The 19,264-nt window shown below is 35.7% G+C and overlaps 2 protein-coding genes across 6 annotated transcripts; one reads left to right on the plus strand and one right to left on the minus strand.

The window, feature by feature from the left end:
- The first annotated feature begins 220 nt into the window (after positions 1 to 220).
- LOC132176372 (uncharacterized) lies at positions 221 to 8,271 on the plus strand. 5 transcript variants are annotated; one of them, XM_059588558.1, is made up of 7 exons: positions 221 to 336; positions 1,183 to 1,240; positions 4,053 to 4,259; positions 4,628 to 5,561; positions 5,640 to 5,726; positions 7,114 to 7,259; positions 7,786 to 8,271. In XM_059588558.1, the coding sequence occupies exons 3-7, from the start codon at positions 4,158 to 4,160 to the stop codon at positions 7,984 to 7,986; spliced, it is 1,470 nt and encodes a 489-aa protein (XP_059444541.1). In that variant the 5' UTR covers positions 221 to 336; positions 1,183 to 1,240; positions 4,053 to 4,157; the 3' UTR covers positions 7,987 to 8,271. The 5 variants fall into 5 exon arrangements, with proteins under 5 accessions (XP_059444541.1, XP_059444543.1, XP_059444545.1 ...); XM_059588560.1 differs by having other exon boundaries at positions 4,060 to 4,259; XM_059588562.1 differs by having other exon boundaries at positions 7,829 to 7,958.
- A 17-nt stretch (positions 8,272 to 8,288) lies between these two features.
- On the minus strand, positions 8,289 to 13,269 carry LOC132176373 (protein trichome birefringence-like 31). The gene is made up of 5 exons (XM_059588564.1): positions 12,896 to 13,269; positions 11,113 to 11,284; positions 10,436 to 10,635; positions 9,088 to 9,234; positions 8,289 to 8,643 (listed from the first exon to the last, which is right to left on the minus strand). The coding sequence occupies exons 1-5, from the start codon at positions 13,267 to 13,269 to the stop codon at positions 8,289 to 8,291; spliced, it is 1,248 nt and encodes a 415-aa protein (XP_059444547.1).
- Positions 13,270 to 19,264: the final 5,995 nt, after the last annotated feature.

A 19,264-nucleotide genomic window follows, 5' to 3' on the forward strand; every position in this document is an offset into this window, starting at 1 on the left:
AGTTGAATTTGTAACATTAATCTACAAAAAATTATAGTGTATGATATTTTCGTGCTCTTAAATCTTGTTTTACGTTAGCCCTTCAACTTAAAAATAATAATAATAATAATAACATAATAAAATAAGGGGAAAAAAAATGAACAGAGAAACGACGCCGTTCTATTTCGTAATCCTATTTCAATTAAACTATTAGTAGTTTTAATTACTCATGGAATTTTAAACCCTCGCCTCAACAAAAACCTCTCTGCGACGAACCTCAGCGGCCACCACTGTAAAAGCTGAGTTAAACTCACCGGTAACACTCACCGCCGATCACCGGATATTACGGGGTTTCCGGTAATACACTACTCTCTTCGTCACAATCATATTCTTTTTTACGTTTTCTGTTTTGAATTCGTTAGGGTTTTTCGCTCCCCTCTCAGTTCGTACTGTCTGTGCGTCAATATTTTCGTTAAAACTATTATATCAGTTTGCTTTATTGCTTGATCACACTATATGGTTTCTTTGTACACACAAAGCTCGGAACCGTGAGTTTAGGAGCTCTTTATACGCATATATGTATGTATGTGCGTATTTATGTACGCGTAGTGCACACGTACCATGTGTTTGCGTGTATGTGTTTTGCATGGAATTTTAATTATCAATTTTTGTTGAGTTTTCATGATAATGGGATTGTAGTGTGCATTGGGTGTTGAGATTAATTTTGACTTGATTATGAGGGAAAGCATGGTTGAATTAAGCTAATTGCCGTATTTGTGTAAACCTTTGTATTGTGAATTTTGGTACCGATTGACAATAAATCAGGAGTGAAATTCCAGATATTAAAGTCAGGTACTTGGTGAGTTTTTGTATATCTAAAGCTTCTTTATCCGGGTTAAATTGCTGAAATGACAAGGATGTGCACGTCAAATGAAAAGAAAAAAATGCTTGCGTACTTTTATTGCGGCTATGAATCTCTGTTTCATCCGGTTAAAGATTGGGAGTGTTTCTGAAGAATTCAAGAACTCTTAGGAAATTTCTGATGGTTGTTTACCATCCCTTGATGATGGGAATAAGAGTATATGATAAACTATGCAGTCTGGCATATTGGTTTTTCTGTTAAGATACCCACCACTTGCGTGTCTTATTCTTGTTAGCTTGTTTCGATTGCCTTCTGTACTTACTGGTTTTTTGTTTTCTCAGTCATAGGCATGCTGTGATGCTCTTCCTTCTCATTCCTCAATGCCTTGCGTGATTTTCTGTAAGCATTATTGAGATGTTTTTCTTGTGTCAGAAAAAAAAAGGAAAAAGGCTTTTAGGTTTGTTGTATCCTACCAGATGCAGAGTTTCAATCTTTCTGTATGATATCAAATGCCCTTTCTTATGAGGACTTCTAGATATGTGTGCCTATTGATGACCAACTGTTTCTCTTGAACTTCACATGAACTATCAGATTTGATAGTAATATCACTTTATTCAGTTCATGTAGCAAATGCTTGCTAACATCAAACTAACTACATGACTGCTTGGCACCGTGTCCTTTGACATCTGACCTGGGCGCAAATCATGCTGACGCCTTTAGAAGTGTCAATGTTCTGTTTCTGTCTCCCATTTTGGGTAGTATACACCTTTTTCAAGAAACCTATCTTCATGAATTGAATATTGTTTTAGTAATCTTTATTTTTTTTTCTTTCCTTTTTTATATTTCCTCCAACTTGATTGGTCTTTTTACTTTTTTTATTTTTTTTTATTTAATCGTTTTCCTTACGTTGTCAGTGTTGTTGTCTCTATCTGAAACTACTCTAGTTTACACGAGCTTGTTCCTTGATCTTGTTGGATTGACCCCTGAGTGCTATTTATTTATTTTCCTGTAGCCATTATATCCTTGTTATTATTGCAATCCTAGAACATTCCCGTTTTTACGTTTTGCTGATAATTTGACATAGTTATGTATGCTTAGATATTTTACTACTTGATAAATTCGTGAGGCATGGTTTGTTGTGAGATCTTTGGTGTAGATGTTTGAAAACTCGAAATGGAGTTTCTACTGTAGGTAATATTATAGGCTGCTTGTTGTCTTGCACTTCAGATTGTAAAATTGGCTTGCTTGTATTAAGAGAATGTATGATATGCACTCTCTTTTCCTTTGTTAATACTGCTCCCATATTACAAAGTACAAGTGATTAGGCTATTCTCCCACTAGATGATGAGTTATTCACACACTAACATTATCTGGCCTTTCAATGACTCTTTTCCACTTAGGAGTGGGTATAACCCACCCGCCCCACCCCGCCCCGCCCTGTAATTCATGGATTCCCTATCAATAATTAGCGGTGGGCATGGCTTGGGGTGGGGCGGATTTAAGGGATTTCATGAACCGGTCCCGTGATGGCCGGGTTCCAGAAAGTGATGCCGAGTCCCACAGGAAAAAAAATGCAAGTTACTGTAGGTTTCAGGTTCTCGGGGCGGGGCGGGGTTCAGATATTTTCGTAATGATTTCAGTTTGCGGGTTGGGTCATCCGAATTGTAGTTTTGTTATTTTTGTTACATCTAATTGGGCTGAGACCAAACTATGTGGACTTATTTTCCACTTTTTTTTAAAAAAAGTTATTGAGCTAGATAAACAGGGCTTTTCATGCTGAATTAGATCCAAAAACATTACACATAACACACTAAAAAAATATATCAATTATCAAATACATAGAAATTACATTAAAAAGTAAAAAAGGGAACAATTTCGTCAAAGTCACATAAAACTTAAAAGAATCATAAAAAAAAAACAAACAAAAGAAATATAAAAACTAGTAGGTTCATCAATAAATAAAATCCAGCAGGTCCATCATAAAATTACTCATAAAACTTAAAAGATACATCAACTGATCAAAGGCATCACACCTAAAAACCACTAGCCAACCAGTCTAGCAAAAGTGAAATCAAACTAAAAGCATAAACTTAAAAAGGTCCATACGTGCAAACATGTAATACTTAAAAGTTATTACAAACCAATTGAACTAAAGTAAAAAACCATCAAAGAACAGCAGCACATGTAAAAGATAAACTGTCAAACTGATATATCAGAACTTAACCAGCAACCAACAGCAGCCAGCAGAAAAAAACATATAAGAACAATGAGAACACTATACGAACAAAAACCCTAGCACAACAACACCTTCAATTAATCATATTCAAGCAAAATGCTGATGTTCTTCAAAGCTATTTCTACAAAATAAATAAGCCAAAAAAGAATTAGAATCAAAATTCATAAGTTGAAATGGAATAAGTACATAGCTAAATAAATTAAGAAGTGATTAATAGAAAGCTTACACGATTTGTGCTTATAAATTTAACTTTTAACATCATCAACTATCTCTGAATCATAACCATTGCCACCGCTTATAGGTTTTGACCTTAACCAATTTTGTGAACATATTAAGGCTTCAACTGTTCTTGGAGCTAATAAACTCCGGAAAGGGTCCAACACACGCCCTCCGGTGTTAAAAGCCGACTCTGAAGCAACCGTTGTAATGGGAATGACCAAAACATCTTGTGCTATTTGGGCAAGTATTGAGAATTTGGTTGAGTTCACCTTCCACCAATTTAGAATATCAAAATTGGCATTTAGTTTTTCTACATCCTTCATCAAATACGGATCTATTTTCGATTTGCTTTCTACATCACTTTTAGAAGCTCAGTACTTATGAAACTTATTCATAAAGTGAAGTGAAGGGTCACTACTCTCACTTTCATCTATTGTGATTGACGAACAATGAAAGGTGCCCACCTCTATTTCCACTTATTCATGTTTTGAGTATATTGCACTGATTAATCCTAAATGCACTTAGGTTACCTATTTCGATAGCTTGAGGGACAGGGAAATTTCTTGTTACCTCTTTTCAGCTTCTCAAAATGCTTTACTTAACTATTGGATTTATGGGGAATTTGTTTCTGCATAGTTGCTTTGAACTGGAGTTCATTATTATTTTTATTATGTATTTTATATATATCCTGAGCATTTGAGCTGGGATATTCGCATATCTGAGTCATCTGAATGTTAACAAAATTTTATTTGAAAGTCTGCAGGTAAAGTTTATCATCCCAGAATAAGAATATTTCCCTGCACCTGTTAGGCTGTTGTGAGCATCTAGCTATCTAAAACATTGGTTCCAGCATCATAATACATGTCCATAATGGATCTGAAACATAAAGGTATAACCTGGGTTGGAAATTTTTTCCAGAAGTTTGAAGCTGTGTGCCAAGAGGTGGATGGTTTTGTGAGCAAGGTATCATTAATTTTAGAGATTTTGTTTTGTTTTTTTTTTTTTTTTTCTCCATAAAATCTTCATATTATTTTTGATGCCCATTAACTGATCCTACAATTTTTTTCCCATTTTCATTGGATATTATTCGGTACTCATTCTTATATATATAAAATTATTTGGTACTCATGTTTATGTGAAATATATAACTTTGTCAGACACACTGATATAATCTGATTCAACCTAGCTGAACGAGAAAAAAAGAGAGAAAGAAAGAAAGAAAGAAAGAAAGAAATTATTGGATTGAGCTCTACCTTATAGTTTAGTTGCAATTAAGTTTTTCACTGCAGCAGATATTTCCTCTCATAATTTTGAATTGCTTTAATGCGCAGGATACAGTGAAATATGTTGAGAACCAATTGCAAAATATGGGTGGAGGTGTGAAGAAATTATATTCTGATGTTGTGCAAGATGTACTTCCTCCTTTAGTTGATCCTGTAAAGCAAGAAGCACAAGCTGTGGCTCTGAAAAGCAATGCTGCCATTAGCACCTGTTTGAAGTCAATGATAAGTTATGAGGAAACTCATGTAGAAACTGACGTTAAGGAATCGCATATGGAGCCCAATGCAGTTGATCATGTGAAGGACCAGCTTCCAGATGCATCAAGTAGGCTTCACCTCATAAATCATATTACTCCAACTTCTGTAGATTCCCTTGAAGAGGCAGAGACTAACTCATCATTGCAAAAGGTTGACAATGTTTTGACTAATGAAAACCCAAATGTGGGGACTGAAGAAAATGCAATAGAGTATTCAGCACCTGAAGTGTTGGACTTAATTTCTCCAGGTGATAAAGAATCCTTTGAAGCATCATTGTCTGGTGAGTTAAAAGATGATAATCATGAAAATGCTTTCGGAGTTCTGGCTGAGGTTTCACCGGCATCGTCATTTCATAGTGTGGAGTTTGAATGCCCCAGGGCAGCAGTTTGTGATAGCCCTGCAGATGTCACTCAGAGCGTTTCTAATGTTTCAAGTATTCTTGCTTCTTCTGACTTAGGTTTTTCTGTTGTATCTGGTGAGAAAACTATAGCAGAGATGAGATCTATATTCTCCAGCAGTTCTCCATTAGCAGAATCTTGTAGTCTGTCTGGAAAATCACTGGACAACTCCCTGAATGTAGTATCTTGTAATAATCCCAGCGATCATATTTGTGATAGTTTGAGCAAGCTCTCCTCTTCTATACCTACTCCAATTGTCTCCTGTGAGAGCAAGACACTTGAGTTAGGACTTGCTTCCACCAGCAGTATCCTATCATTGAAATCCCTTGGTTGGTACTTTTCCTTCTTACATTATTATAAATTTTCTTTATTACCTAAACAATTGGTGTCATCTTGTATTTTGGCAGAGGAAAACACTTCCAGAATTAAGGAAATTCTGTCTTTGACTGAATCATCTGGAAATAGACATATTCACTTCTCTGAGTCTGCCCAAGGTGAAACTTCTTTTCCTAACCCTACCCTTTCCTCTCAGTTGGTTTTCTTTTCTCCGATTATATATATATATATTGGTAAGTTACATAGATGCCAATGGATGATCCTGGTTCCTACCCTCCATCCCAATTTTATTGTAGGAGGAGGTGCCATTTGAGCAAGAGCTCATTAGCCTTTTTCCTGATTTTTTTGGGTAGTTATGAATTAAGGGAATTATACTTACCCTCAAACGGACATTCCTTTTAACAAGCATACCCTAAACTATCATTGGTGACACTTGATCCTTTCAAACTACAATTTTGATGCAATTTGGCCTCTCCATTAGGTGCTAGCGTTAAAATGGATGGAAAGTTGCAACTGTGACATATACGTGCAAAATTTTGACTCGCAATATCCAAATTTCCCTAAAAAACTATATATATATATATTTGATAAGTAATTTCCCTAAAAAACTATTAAAAAAATGTAGTAGAAAAGGAGCATGCATTTTATTTGCAGTAAATATATGTTCTTTTCTTAAGCAGATTCTCTGTACATAATTGTTAAACCCTTGTTTATCTCTCATGTCATGTGATAATAATAATGTTTTCGTACTTTCTAGCCTTTTGATTCATCTATGTGTCAGTTAGCATATAAAATTGGAATCTGATTCTTCAATTCCCGGTAATATTAGAATGAGTAGCTTAGTTTGAGTACTATTGATCTGCTTTCCTAATCCAACTTATATTAATTGTGAAATTGATAGCAGCTCAAAATATTTTGGAAGCAATTATTCAATTCTTTTAGCATTTTGTTTTGTTTTTCCACCCATGTGGACCAGGTTTTAGGGCCAAGGCTATATGTTCTTAGGTAGAGGTCTTGGTGTGGGTTTCAATTTTTTGTCTCTGGAGTTTGATTTGGCCAACTACTAAATGTTCAATTTGGGATTTAGCTACTATGACTCGTTTCTTTATTTTGGATATCATATAGAATGTTTATCTCATCAAGTAAGAATTCCATTTACTTCAATATGGTCTAATGCATTCTAACATTACTTTCTTTCATAGTTATATCATGTTCATGTCAGAAACAGTTACTGTTAACAAGGTAAAGGCTATAGCGATTCATGTATTATACACTCTTGGTACAAGCTTATTAGTATTCCATTCAATTCCTTTCATGTGAGGGTATTATTGTCATTCTATAAGAGGTCAGTATAGTTGTAGTTGCTGCTTCTTAAGATATTCTTGCTTTCACATGATGACCGGCGTGTCCCTTTGGGCTGCTTCCACAAGTTGGGTGATTTGCAACTGAAGGAACTGTTAATTGGAGAATTATCTCTGATCATCCCTAAACCTATGATATGTTTTGTTGTTACCTCATCAGTTATCAATAATGGAGCTTTTACAGGACCTTCATATGACTTGGACAATGACCCTAGCATGGAAACGATTGAATTGTCTGACAAGGTGAAACTTGATGAAAGCTGTGTCATTGTAGAACCTAGTGAGCTTTATGCTGTTGCTCGCAGAGCCCGAAAACTCAGATCATACAGGGTACTCTCTCCCGCTCTGATATTCTGTTTCGTTCAATGGAATATATTTTGGAAGGTCTTTATACTGTTTTTTGTTGCATTTCATTGAATTTTAATATAATAAAAATGGATAGGAACAGACCATTTGTCCTGCCCTCTTGAATATGTTTAATTTACAGCAATGAATTAGATCTGACGAGTTTTAACCATTCAAATTGAACGTCATATTCCTGATGCATTGAAAGAACTAGATCTGTTGTATTTTAAAAGATTTAATTGTTGGAAAAAGCTCTATGCATAAAATTAAGTTGGCTTTATCTGCCAAAATGGACTCATCATATCATGTTGAAAGGGCACGTCTATTTGGAATTTCAACTTATACATGAAATGTGCTTTAGTCATACCCATTAGTTATGTTTCTTGGAAACTATATCAGAATCTTATGTGCCTTATCTTTTATTTATTTACTTATTTTCAAAAGTATCACCTGGAGAGTTGAGCAATTGAATCCTTTTTTTTTTATTTACTTTTCTTTCTCCCCACATTAGAAAAAGATTCAAGATGCATTTAATTCAAAAAAGAGATTGGCAGCGGAATATGAACAGCTTGCAATTTGGCATGGAGATGCTGATATGATTTTTGGCAACGACAAATGGCAACCTCCTTTGCCATCTACCCCTGCAACACTCTTAAATTCGAAGAATTCGCAAACACAGCTGCCATGCGACTCCGAATGGGAGCTTCTGTAGTTAAACAAGAAACTTTTGTATATATCGAGCCTCCCGCATGTGCAAATGAACGTGTTGCAGACATTCCACTTTGTGTGAATAATCACTGGCGAGTTTGTCACTTCCAAGGTACATGTACATATGCAAAATAAGGCCGGCTATGATGGCTGTTTCAGTCCTAGATTTAATTGCATTCTTTTCTGGTTAAGTTGCAAAATACTGCAACATCTTTGTGGCACAATTTCGATAAGAGGTAAATTATACCCTTTTGCTAATAATTCAGTACTAGTTGATGTTTTTCCTCTCTATTTGAGCTTGTTAAGTTACAAAAAGTTTTGATAATTTTTCAACAAATATGCATACAAAATTTCATTCCATGTATCAGGGACTCCTGGTAAACACCAGTGAATGCAATCGGCAAAATTGTTTGGATCCGATCTCTGTTCCTTGGTCAAGAGCTTTCCCTTACGTTCCCCATAAATTGTTGTATGAGCATCCTTCCGAAACTCTGAGAGTTGTGTAATATTTAGAAGTGTAACATTGAATTTTAATTGTTGTAATGTGTCATGTAATATCTCCATGATCTCGAGGTTTGAACCAGTGCCCCAGAATGGACCTTGGATTGGGTGTGACTCATTGAAGCAGTTCCCATCACTTCCAGGCTTCCATTCCCAACTCCTACAACCAAATAAAGAGAGCATGTTTTCAAAATGGGTGGAGTGCAAACTTTGTGTCCTTTCCTTTGTAACGGGGATTGGGATCCATATAAATTTTGGGTTGCCTAGCTACCTACTCAGCATGTGAGTTTCATATGAGCTTTCTCATATTACCTATATAAATTGCTAGTAATTCCGGCAGGTAGTTGTCGTGGATTGTTATCCCTCATTAACCTGTAGACTATCCAATGGTAGATAACCATCTAATCCTCTAAAAACTCTTCTTTTTTTCCCCTTCTTTTTGGTTAAGTCTTGCACTCCTCCAACACTGACAAAGAACCCGTTCGAATTGCTAGCAATTTGAGCAAGTAATGTGAGAGAGCGTATATGAGACCATATACCTTTTGTGGATTCACAAGACATGTTTGGGAAATGATTATGTGTATTCTATATCTTCTTAACTTACCACAGGTGTGTTGGTGACATACTCATGAAAAACACCTTTTGAGTATGGGGATTGAGCTTGGAGTCCATCCAATTTGCCCATGTTTCTAAAGCCAATCTGTATGCAGTGGTCACGTTATATTCTTTAACATCATCTGGAGATCCATACCTGAAAGCAGAAAACAACACAAGGCAGAAATAACCCAGTGTTACATTCAATGGACCAACCCATTTTCCATGAAAAATACAAACAACCCTAACAACACAAGCAGTGCCATGATTTAATTTCCAAAGATAATTTGATATACATAGGTAAAGCACAATGAGAAATGCTAAACATTATAAATTTTTGTTTCAAAAGTTGGTTTTCAAATGGTGTGTCACTATACTTCCAAAAATAATAAATCTTATTAGATGGTGACATATTATTTTGGAACTAATTTTTGGGAAAAAAATTTGAGATGTGTAGCACTTCGCAAACAGAACCTGCCAACCAGCATATGTTTAATCTAAAAGAGAAATGCCATATATCATACTTTTATACGACTTTGTTGATGTAGTATTATTAATCGGCCATTGTTTTAAAAAATAAAATATAAGGGCTAATTGGCAGTGTTACATCAGCAAAATATGATAAAAATGTGGTGTATAACATTACTTAACCTGAAAATTGATGAGTAATGTTATGCGAGAAGTGTTATACTTCCGTCTCTTGTCCATTGTTTTTGCAAATTCATCATTGAATCTATGAGACCTACATGTAATTCTACATATTCAATGGTGGATTTGCCAATCTCTTGTATGGAGATGAACAAAAGATAGGCAAAAGAAATAAACCAAACATTTCTCAATGTTATAAACCATATATATTTTTATTCCACAACTATTCTACAATGTTGATGTGGCAGTTTCAGCTAATCCTTTGATTATTATTTTTAAACTAAGGATTCATTTGATCCGATGGTTGGTTAATTGAAATTGCTACTTCAACATTGTGAGATATCTGTAAGATAAAAATTTAATTTCTAGAATCGAGTCTCTAAAAGTGTCGTGCATCTCTTGAACATGTGAGAATTGCATTTTTTGTATTAATACTATTAAAAAAGCATGTGAGAAAGACACGCTATTAGAAAGACACGTGCTTCTCACATGCAAAGGGACACAATATTTTTTGAAAATTGAGTTGTAGGATCCTACAACCCAATTTGTAAGAAATTTATTTCCTTACTCGAAAATGATATACAAAAATCTACGTGAGTTTGATTAGGGGACTTGCTGTTTTGTATTATTCCATCCAATTTTTTTTTTTTTTTTTTTTAATTAAAAAAAATTCAACCAATAAATATGTAGTGTAGAATCAAAGGACTCACGTTGCATTTATAAGAGGCTTGTACATCCACCACACATAGCTCTCAAAAACCAAGATATCAACGCCTTCCCACTCTTTCCTATGCTTGGCTATGGAGTCAAGCTTCACAGACCGCTTTAGCACAGTGTGATTTGTTGCATGATCCGAATTTGACTCCACGATGAAGGGAGCCCAATAATACTCAATCGACGCATCAAATTCCTGCAAACAAATCCGGAGTTTATATACGAATAATGTTATTTAGTAGATTGTTATATGACTGCTATACAACTAGAATGATGTAGAGCAATAAAACCAAATGTTAATTTAATTTCATCGTAGACTTCATAGTTTTATGACCGTTAAATACATTGTAATAAAGAGAAAAATGATAGAGAAGAAAGAGAGAGCAGAAGTATAATATATTGTGAATAATGGTCTCTATAAATAGAGAACACGCGAGTGGTGAACAAGAAGCCCTAAAAGAATAACAAACCTAATAAAGAAACATAATGGGAAGGAAAAAAAAATCTTAGATGGACATATTAATTAAAAAGTAATGTTATTTAATAGATTGCTATATAATTGGGATGATGTGGCGGTTACAATCACTGTCACGTTATCCCAATTGAATAGCAATTGTATAACAATTTACTAAATAGTATTTTTTTTGCCAAATAATGGTCGAATTGGGTGTACCTCAATTTTGAAGATCTTCATGGGTGGAACTCTTTGAAGGGACTTCTTTCCTACAGGAATTACAGATTGTACCAAACAGACCATTGATTCAAATTGGGCTCTCTGTACTGAGTCCCCAACAAACATCAATCTTTTACCCCTCAACATCTGCAACAGCTTTAATGGATCGAACCTGAGAGGCCAAAAAAAATTTAAAAAATTCCATATCAGCAACAATTTGAAAAGAATGTTGACAGATTTAAAAAAAAAAAAAAATCATTTCATTAATATTTGAGAATTCATTTCCACACCATAACAGTGTAGGAAATTAAACCTACCTATATGAGGTTGTTTATTTTAATTGATCTCTAATTATGAGCTAATGGGTTGTGTTATTTAGTATTTTATTATTGGTTTATGTAATATATTATTTAGTGTTGGCACAAAGCACTGAATTGTATGCTGGGTGGTGTTTGGCAAACAACACCAAACACCACCGCACTGTTTAGGTGTTAAAAAAAAAAATAAAAAAAAATAATGATTGGTATGGGAAAATAAAAAAGTGGTATTGAAAAGTGAAAAATTTTGTTTTGTAGTGATTTTTTTTATTTGAATAGTAATAAAAAGTAAATGATGTGATATAAAAAGTAAATGATTAGATATAAAAGTAAGAATTTTTTTTTTAGAAAAAATGAAGTGAATAGTGTGGTAGAATGTGGGAGAATGTGGGAGGATGGTGGGAGGTTTAACAAAGAAGCCCCTGGTTTTAGATCTGAGTGTTATATTCATCATGTCATACTTTTTAAGGTGTTATATAAGAGTGTGGGAATATGGGTTTTATCTCCATTCAACCATAAAGAAAAACATGCATGTGAGAGTTTTGTCTTGTTAAATAAAAAAAAAAAAAAAAAAAATCAGCTTTGTGTATAACCCTCTTCCATATTGATTGTGGCCTTTTTATTAACAGCTTGCTTTTGCTGTGTGTGTTGAAAACTACAAAAAGCTGGTGATTCTACAAACAAGGAAAAACATTTTTGGTTGATGCATGCCAGAAGTACTTTTATTCCTTTGAAGAGTAATAACTAATCACCCAAAAAATAATAATAATAATAATAATAATAATAATAATAATAAAAAGCACCAAGTAACCACCCTTATTTTCACTTTCAAAAGCATGAAAAGTGCTTTAAAAATGGTGGCCAAATTAGTCTAAAATGATGACAGTTTGACATCCAAATGCCCCCCTTTTTTTGCCCTAAGCAATTTACAAAGGAAAAGGAAAGGGGAGAAATATATTATCCATCACAATTCACAACACAAAAAAATATAATGGTGGAGCAACCCATCAAACCCCACAAAACAATCAGCAAACTGCAACCAAAACCTAAGGACTATTGGGAATTGGTCAAAAAGTTGGCTCGGCCCATTTAAAACTCGGCTCCTAAGCCAATTATGGCTTGTTTGGGAAGACAATTCTTCCAAATTTTTTCAAATTTTTTTTCTCCTTTTTAGTTGATTTGACACTACTAATACTCAACTCAAATTTTTTTTAACTTTATTCAAAATTTTATATTCTTCAAACAACCGAAACATAATTTCAACACTTTTTTCTCATCAGTATTTGCAATTTTGAATTCAGTTCAGTAGAATAGAAAAAAATCATAAATCCAAACGAGCCCTTAAACCGCTATAAACGGCGATTTGAAGCAGCGAACTAAAGATTGATCTGCCCGTTAAAACACTGACAGCGGGGCAGATCAAATGCCCCCTCATTAGTCATTAGTAGGTCTAGAAGAATGTTTACCTTGGGAGATTGCATTCATTAGGCTGCCACCTCCAATTCTTATAGAATGAATCAGGCCTCCCATTCCTCTGGCAAGTCACCTGTTTAACCAAGAATGGACAGCTCTCTTCTGTGTAAAGGGGATAAGACACATTATCCCACACCCATTTCCCTTCAAAAACATTGCATCCTTCTGCAACACGATCCTCAGGAGAAATAACAACTGGTAATTTGTGCTTTTCATGGCTTCTTGGCCGGCTATACAGCCGGAAATCCCGGCTGTGGTTGCTCTTCAAGTGATCTAGGACAAGCCTTGCAGTCCCCAGGACTAGAAGAGAAGCCAATGCAACAGGGAAGAGGGTTTGGATCCGGCGATCAAGAGAGAGCTGCTTCATGTTTTGGAGTACTGGGTTGATGATCAAGAAACATGATCAAATGGTTGCGTCTTTCCAACTGTTAAGAGACAAGATGAAATGAAATGCCTTTGGGTTTACTACACCCAACCACCAGTTGGTTGGTTCAAGTTTAGGTAGTTTGTTTGGCATCAGCATATATGGAAGTCTGTCACCATCAAAATACTTCAAAACTCCCAGTTTTAGTTGTTGGGATTTCTTACCCTTGTTTTCTTTTGGTTTTCATGCCACAGGAAAGGTGGATTGTCAAGCTCTAAGTTGACAGATTGTAGTTCAAGTCTTTGAACTGCTGTACTGTGTTTAAGATACTGTAAATTTTGATACGACTCGCGAACCCGACACGAAATTAGTAAATTAGAGTTTAGTAAAATAGTATTCGGGTCAAACTAAGCAGCAATGCTAGGGACCATCGTTTTATCTTATTTTTATTTTCCTAAAGTTGATGTGCCTTTTAAAGTCTTCATTGGATTTAGAATGGACTACTGTTGAATTTTGATCTAATAGTGATTTTAAAAGTCACATTAATTTTTGGAGGATAAAAAGAGGGTCCTTGGAATTACTTTAAATTAAGTTTACTCAATTAATAAAAGGGTCTATTTCAGGTTAACCCTGCTTAACTCACGAGTGACCCATATATATATATATATATATATATATATATATATATATATATATTACCATTGAAAGATTAAATTCCTAAAGTCTAAGACAAAACAATGCCTCCAATCTCATCCCTAGTTGTAAATATATAATTTCGATAGTATAATTTATTTTCATATTCAATAATTGAAAATGACATTTTTATGCTCAATAATAGAGCATTTTGTTTTTTGTTTTTTTTTTTTTAACGAATTATCTCTTAATTGATATAACAATCAAATTGGGCAAAATGCTCCGTACAATGCCAAAGATATAATTTGGAATCTTCACAACTCAAACATTATCTATAACATACACAGTAGCCTCTCGGGCTACTATAAGACAATATTTATGAAAAGTTACTGTCTCAATCAGTTTCATATGTATAGCAAATTCGGGCAAATCACGTCTTTATCCGTTGTCATGTCCTTGATTCCCTAGCTTTTTTTTGTTATCTCCGCTACTAGTGCTTTATCAGTCGCAATCCCTTTCACTGCCTTTACTATAGTGATAATTCTTCTTTATGCTTGATAACTCTTCTATCATCGGTCTATAGTTTGTTCCCAGAAAAAGAAATATAAGAACACAAAAGACGGACCGAAAACCAATTCTATTATTCTTAAGGATTTGTGAAAACAAAACCTAAGAAAACGAATAAAATTCAACCCCATAGATTGCTACTAAAAGCAGATCTAGAGAGAATACGTTCTTATTTAAAAACAACGAAAGTACAATAACAAAAACCCAACACACCCTCACGTGTTCCATGTACTACCATCGGCCAGCCATACGCCGTTAAAAAGCATCCCGATGACCATTGACATATGTGCCTTGATTGATCTATGGTGGAGGCGGGAAAAGGGAGAAAGAGAAAGGGGGCAGGGAGGTGAGAGTCGTAACTCCCTCCCCTCACTTTGCTATGCTCTCTCTGTACTGCTCTGAGAATTTTGTTAATTAAAAGGGTTATACAGATTGGTGTTGGGTTGACCCCAACATGACCTATTTATTAATGAGTTATGTGGATCAGTTGGGTCACTTGCTTATTTTACATGCATGGGTTGTGTCATGGTTGATGGATCTGACTTATTTAATTAAGAGTTAAATACTTTATACCCCCTTAAGGTTTCCCAACTTTATTTTTTTTCCCCCTGTGGTTTCATTTTTATCACAGGAGGTCCCTGTGGTTTTGATAAGTGACTAAATTAGTTCATCCGTTAATTGACCGCTACGACTGACACGTGAACCAATAAGACATCGACACGTGGCACACATTTAATTTAAAAAAAATAAAAAATGTTTTTTTTTTTAAAAAAAAAGAGAAAAAAATTGGGGGTGGCTCTTGGCCATTTATGGCTCGCCACTTCCAGGTGTTTCTCCAGGTGGCCGAGCCACTCCTGCGGGTACTGGGGGTGGTTTCGGCCACCCCCATGGCCAAAGGCCACCCCCAAATGGCCAAGGAGCCACCCCAAATTTTTTTCCCTTTTTTTTTCTTTAAATGAATTTTTTTTTAATTTCTTTTTTTTTTTTTAAATTAAATATGTGCCACGTGTCGACGTCTGATTGGTCCACGTGTCAGTCCTAACGGTCAACTAACGGATGGACTAATTTGGTCACTTATCAAAACCACAGGGACCTCCTGTGATAAAAATGAAACCACAAGGAGGAAAAAATAAAGTTGAAAAACCCTAGGGGGTATGAAGTATTTAACCCTTTAATTAAATAGGTTAGGTTTGGATTGTCTTATATAATTTTATACTTATACCTCAACACAATTTAAACTTGATACGTGAACACAAATTGTCACCCCAATTTCAACTCCACTCTTAATTATGTCAATTACACAGTGATTCTTTGTGTTTCTTATCCAGTCCAAGTTGAAGGAACTCATTCTGGGAGGTCATGGATGATTAATTGATTTTATTTTTATTTTTATTTTTATTTTATTTTTATTTTTTATTTTTTAATTCTATCTTTGGTCTATATGGCTAATTGCTTTTGGTTTCTCCATTTATTGAATGTGAATGTGATAATTGCAGATTATAATAGAGCAAAAATAGAGAAATTAAGGAAATTAATTGCAGAGGGGTTATATTATGAGTCATGTCAGAAGAATATATGCATTATCGTCAACTTCATTAACAGTTCCCCTAGATTCGCTTTAAGACAAAAAGAGAAGAAACATAATAATTTGAATTAATATTCTCAGAATTCCTAAATTTATTGAGTAAATTTGGTCAAATCTCATCGATTATTTTGAAATTAAGTGATTCAAATTTGTTATGTCAATATTATTTTAGGACCATGAGAATTTTTTAAAGAAGGAAATCATAGAAAAGCAAGAATCAATAATCTATTCCTATTTCCTCAAAAATGAAAAAAACAAAAAAATAAAAAAAGAGAAATTTCACTTTAAACCCCTGAACTACCACGCATTTTGAGAAGGCCTCTCCAAAATTCAAAAACTCTCAATTTACACCCATAAACTTTCAATTTCAATCAATTTACCCCATTCCGTCATATTTTAAACGTTAATAAAATAACATTTATATCCCTGACTTTTTTATAAACTTTCAAATAAAAAAATAAAAAATAAAGTTATTAAAAAAAAAATGTTCACCCATGGTGACCCAAGGTCACCGACTCACCTTGGACCCATTTTTTCCTCATTTAAAAAAAACAAAAAATCAAAGGGTAATTTCGTTTTTTTACGCATTTCCATTAGAAGTTAACAACTAAAATTAATGGAGGGGGTAAATTGATTGAAATTGAAAGTTCAAGGGTGTAAATTGAGAGTTTTTGAATTTTAGGAGGATTTTCTCAAAACACGCAGTAATTTAAGGGTCTAAAGTGAAATTTCCCCTACAAATAAAAAATAAGGTTAAACACATTTTTGCCCATGTGGTTTAACAACTTTATTTTTTGTCCCTTGGGGTTTAATTATCATAGGAGGTACTTCGGGTATACATAAAGGCAAAGATGATACCTCCGTCTAACTTCTGTCCAAAATTTGACGGAAATCCAAGTCAACACCCCTAAAAACTTGACACGTATCCATATACCTAATTAGAAAAAAAAATTAAATTAACACCACTAAAAAATTAATTTTTTTTTTAGAAAAACATTGGTAGTGGCTGCAGCCACCACCTTTGGCAATTTCAAAGGTGGGAGGCTTGGCCACCCTCATCTGGCCAGATTGGGGGTGGTCAAAGGACCAAATGGGGTGACCGAAACCACCCCCAAAGCCATTGGGGGTGGCCGAGCCATCCCCATATGGCCAACCAGCCCTAAATGGTCGGATTGGGGTGGCGATCCATCCCCACAGCCCATGAGAGTGCTGGAGAGAAAACAAAAATGGAGGACTTGGGATGCTGGAGAGGAAACAGAAAAAAAAAAGGAGGACTTGAGGTGCTAGTCTTTTCGAAAGCGCTAATATTGTAGGTGGAAGAGAGGCAACAAAAATGGAGGACTTTGGGTGTTGGAGAGGAAACCAAAATGGAGGACTTGGAGTGCTGAGAGGAAACATAAAAATTGAGGACTTAGGGTGCTCGTCTTTTTGAAAGCATTAGTACTGTAGGTGGCAGAGAGGCAGCAAAAATGGAGGACTTGGGGGTGCTAGAGAGGAAACAAAAATGGAGGACTTTGGGTGCTAGAGAGACAATAGAAAAATGGAGGACTTGGAATGATGGTATTTTTTGAAAGCATTATATTGTAGGTGGGAGAGAAGCAACAAAAATGGAGGACTTGGGGTGCTAAAGAGGAAACAAAAATGAATGACTTAGGGTGCTAGCGGGGAAACAGAAAAATGAAGGACCTGGGGTGTTGGTCTTTTTGAAAGCGTTGGTACTATAGGTGGCACAGAGGCAACAAAAATGGAGAACATGTGGTGCTGGAGAGACAACAAAAAAATGGAGGACTTGGGGTACTGGAGAGACAACAGAAAAATAGAGGGCTTGGGGTACTGGAGAGACAACAGAAAAATGGAGGACTTGGGGTGCTAGTCTTTTTGAAAGCATTAGAACTATAGGTGGCAGGGAGGCAAAAAAAATGGACGACTTGTAGGTGGCAAAGAGGTAAAAAAAAAAAAATGGAGAGGAATTTGGCTGCTACTTTTTGAAAGTGTTAGTACTATAGGGGTGATAGAGATGCAGCAAAAAGAGGGGACGGGGTGATATAGAGGCAACAAAAATGGAGGACTTGTGTGTTGGAGAGACAACAGATAAATGGAGGACTTGAGGTACTGGTCTTTTTGAAAGCATTAATACTGTAGGTGGCAGAGAGGCAACAAAAATGGAGGACTTGGGGTGTGTTGGAGAGACAACAATAAAATGGAGGACTTGGGGTGCTGGAGAGACAACAGAAAAATGGACGACTTGGGGTGCTTATCTTTTTGAAAGCCTTACTACTGTAGGTGGCAGAGAGACAACAAAAATTGAGGCTTGGGGTACTGGAGAGACAACAAAAAAATGGAGGATTTAGGATGTTAAAGAGACAATAGGAAAATGGAGAACTTTGGGTGCTGGTCTTTTGGAAAGCGTTAGAATTGTATGTGGCAGAGAGGCAACAAAAATGGAGGATTTGGGGTGTTGGAGAGACTACAGAAAAATGGAGGACTTGGGGTGTTGGTCTTTTTGAAAGCGTTAGTACTATAGGTGGCAGAGAGGCAACACAAATGGAGAACTTGGGGTGCTAGAGAGACAACAAAAGAATGGAGGATTTGGGGTGCTAGAGGAACAATAGAAAAATTGAGGACTTGGGGTGCTGGTCTTTTTGAAAGCGTTAGTATTGTAGGTGGTAGAGAAGCAACAAAAATGGAGGACTTGGGGTACTGAATAGACAACAAAAAAATGGAGGACTTGGGGTGCTGGAGAGACAACAGAAAAGTGGAGGACTTGGGGTGCTGGTCTTTTAGAAAACGTTAGTATTGTAGGTGGTAGAGAGGCAACAAAAATGGTGGACTCGGAGTGTTGGAGAAACAAAAAAAAAATGGAGTTGGAGATACTACAGAAAAATGGAGGACTTGGGGAGCTGGTCTTTTTGAAAGAGTTAGTACAGTAGGTGGCAAAGAGGCAACAAAAATGGACGACTATAGGTGGCAGTGAGGCAACAGAAATGGAGGACCTGGGGTGCTGAAGAGACAACAAAAGATTGGAGGATTTAGGGTGCTGGAGAGACAATGAAAAATGGAGGACATGGGGTGCTGGTGTTTTTGAAAGCGTTAGTAATATAGCTGGCAGAGAGGCAACAAAAATGGAGGACTTGGGGTGCTGGAGAGACAACAATAAAATGGAGGACTTGGGGTGCTGGAGAGACAACAATAAAATGGAGGACTTGGAGTGCT

The sequence above is a fragment of the Corylus avellana genome, chromosome ca3 (genome assembly GCF_901000735.1).
Source record: "Corylus avellana chromosome ca3, CavTom2PMs-1.0".
Classification (NCBI taxonomy): domain Eukaryota; kingdom Viridiplantae; phylum Streptophyta; class Magnoliopsida; order Fagales; family Betulaceae; genus Corylus; species Corylus avellana.

Excerpts from the sequence above, each read along its gene's own strand:
- LOC132176373 (XM_059588564.1), bottom strand. The coding sequence starts at position 13,269 with ATGAAGCAGCTCTCTCTTGATCGCCGGATCCAAACCCTCTTCCCTGTT. Across the intron at positions 9,235-10,435 it reads AAGCCTCTTATAAATGCAAC|GTATGGATCTCCAGATGATG; the intron begins GTGAGTCCTTTG and ends TTCTGCTTTCAG. Across the intron at positions 8,644-9,087 it reads ATGTCACCAACACACCTGTG|GAGTTGGGAATGGAAGCCTG; the intron begins GTAAGTTAAGAA and ends ATTTGGTTGTAG.
- LOC132176372 (XM_059588558.1), top strand. The coding sequence starts at position 4,158 with ATGTCCATAATGGATCTGAAACATAAAGGTATAACCTGGGTTGGAAAT. Across the intron at positions 4,260-4,627 it reads TGGATGGTTTTGTGAGCAAG|GATACAGTGAAATATGTTGA; the intron begins GTATCATTAATT and ends TTTAATGCGCAG. Across the intron at positions 5,562-5,639 it reads CCTATCATTGAAATCCCTTG|AGGAAAACACTTCCAGAATT; the intron begins GTTGGTACTTTT and ends GTATTTTGGCAG.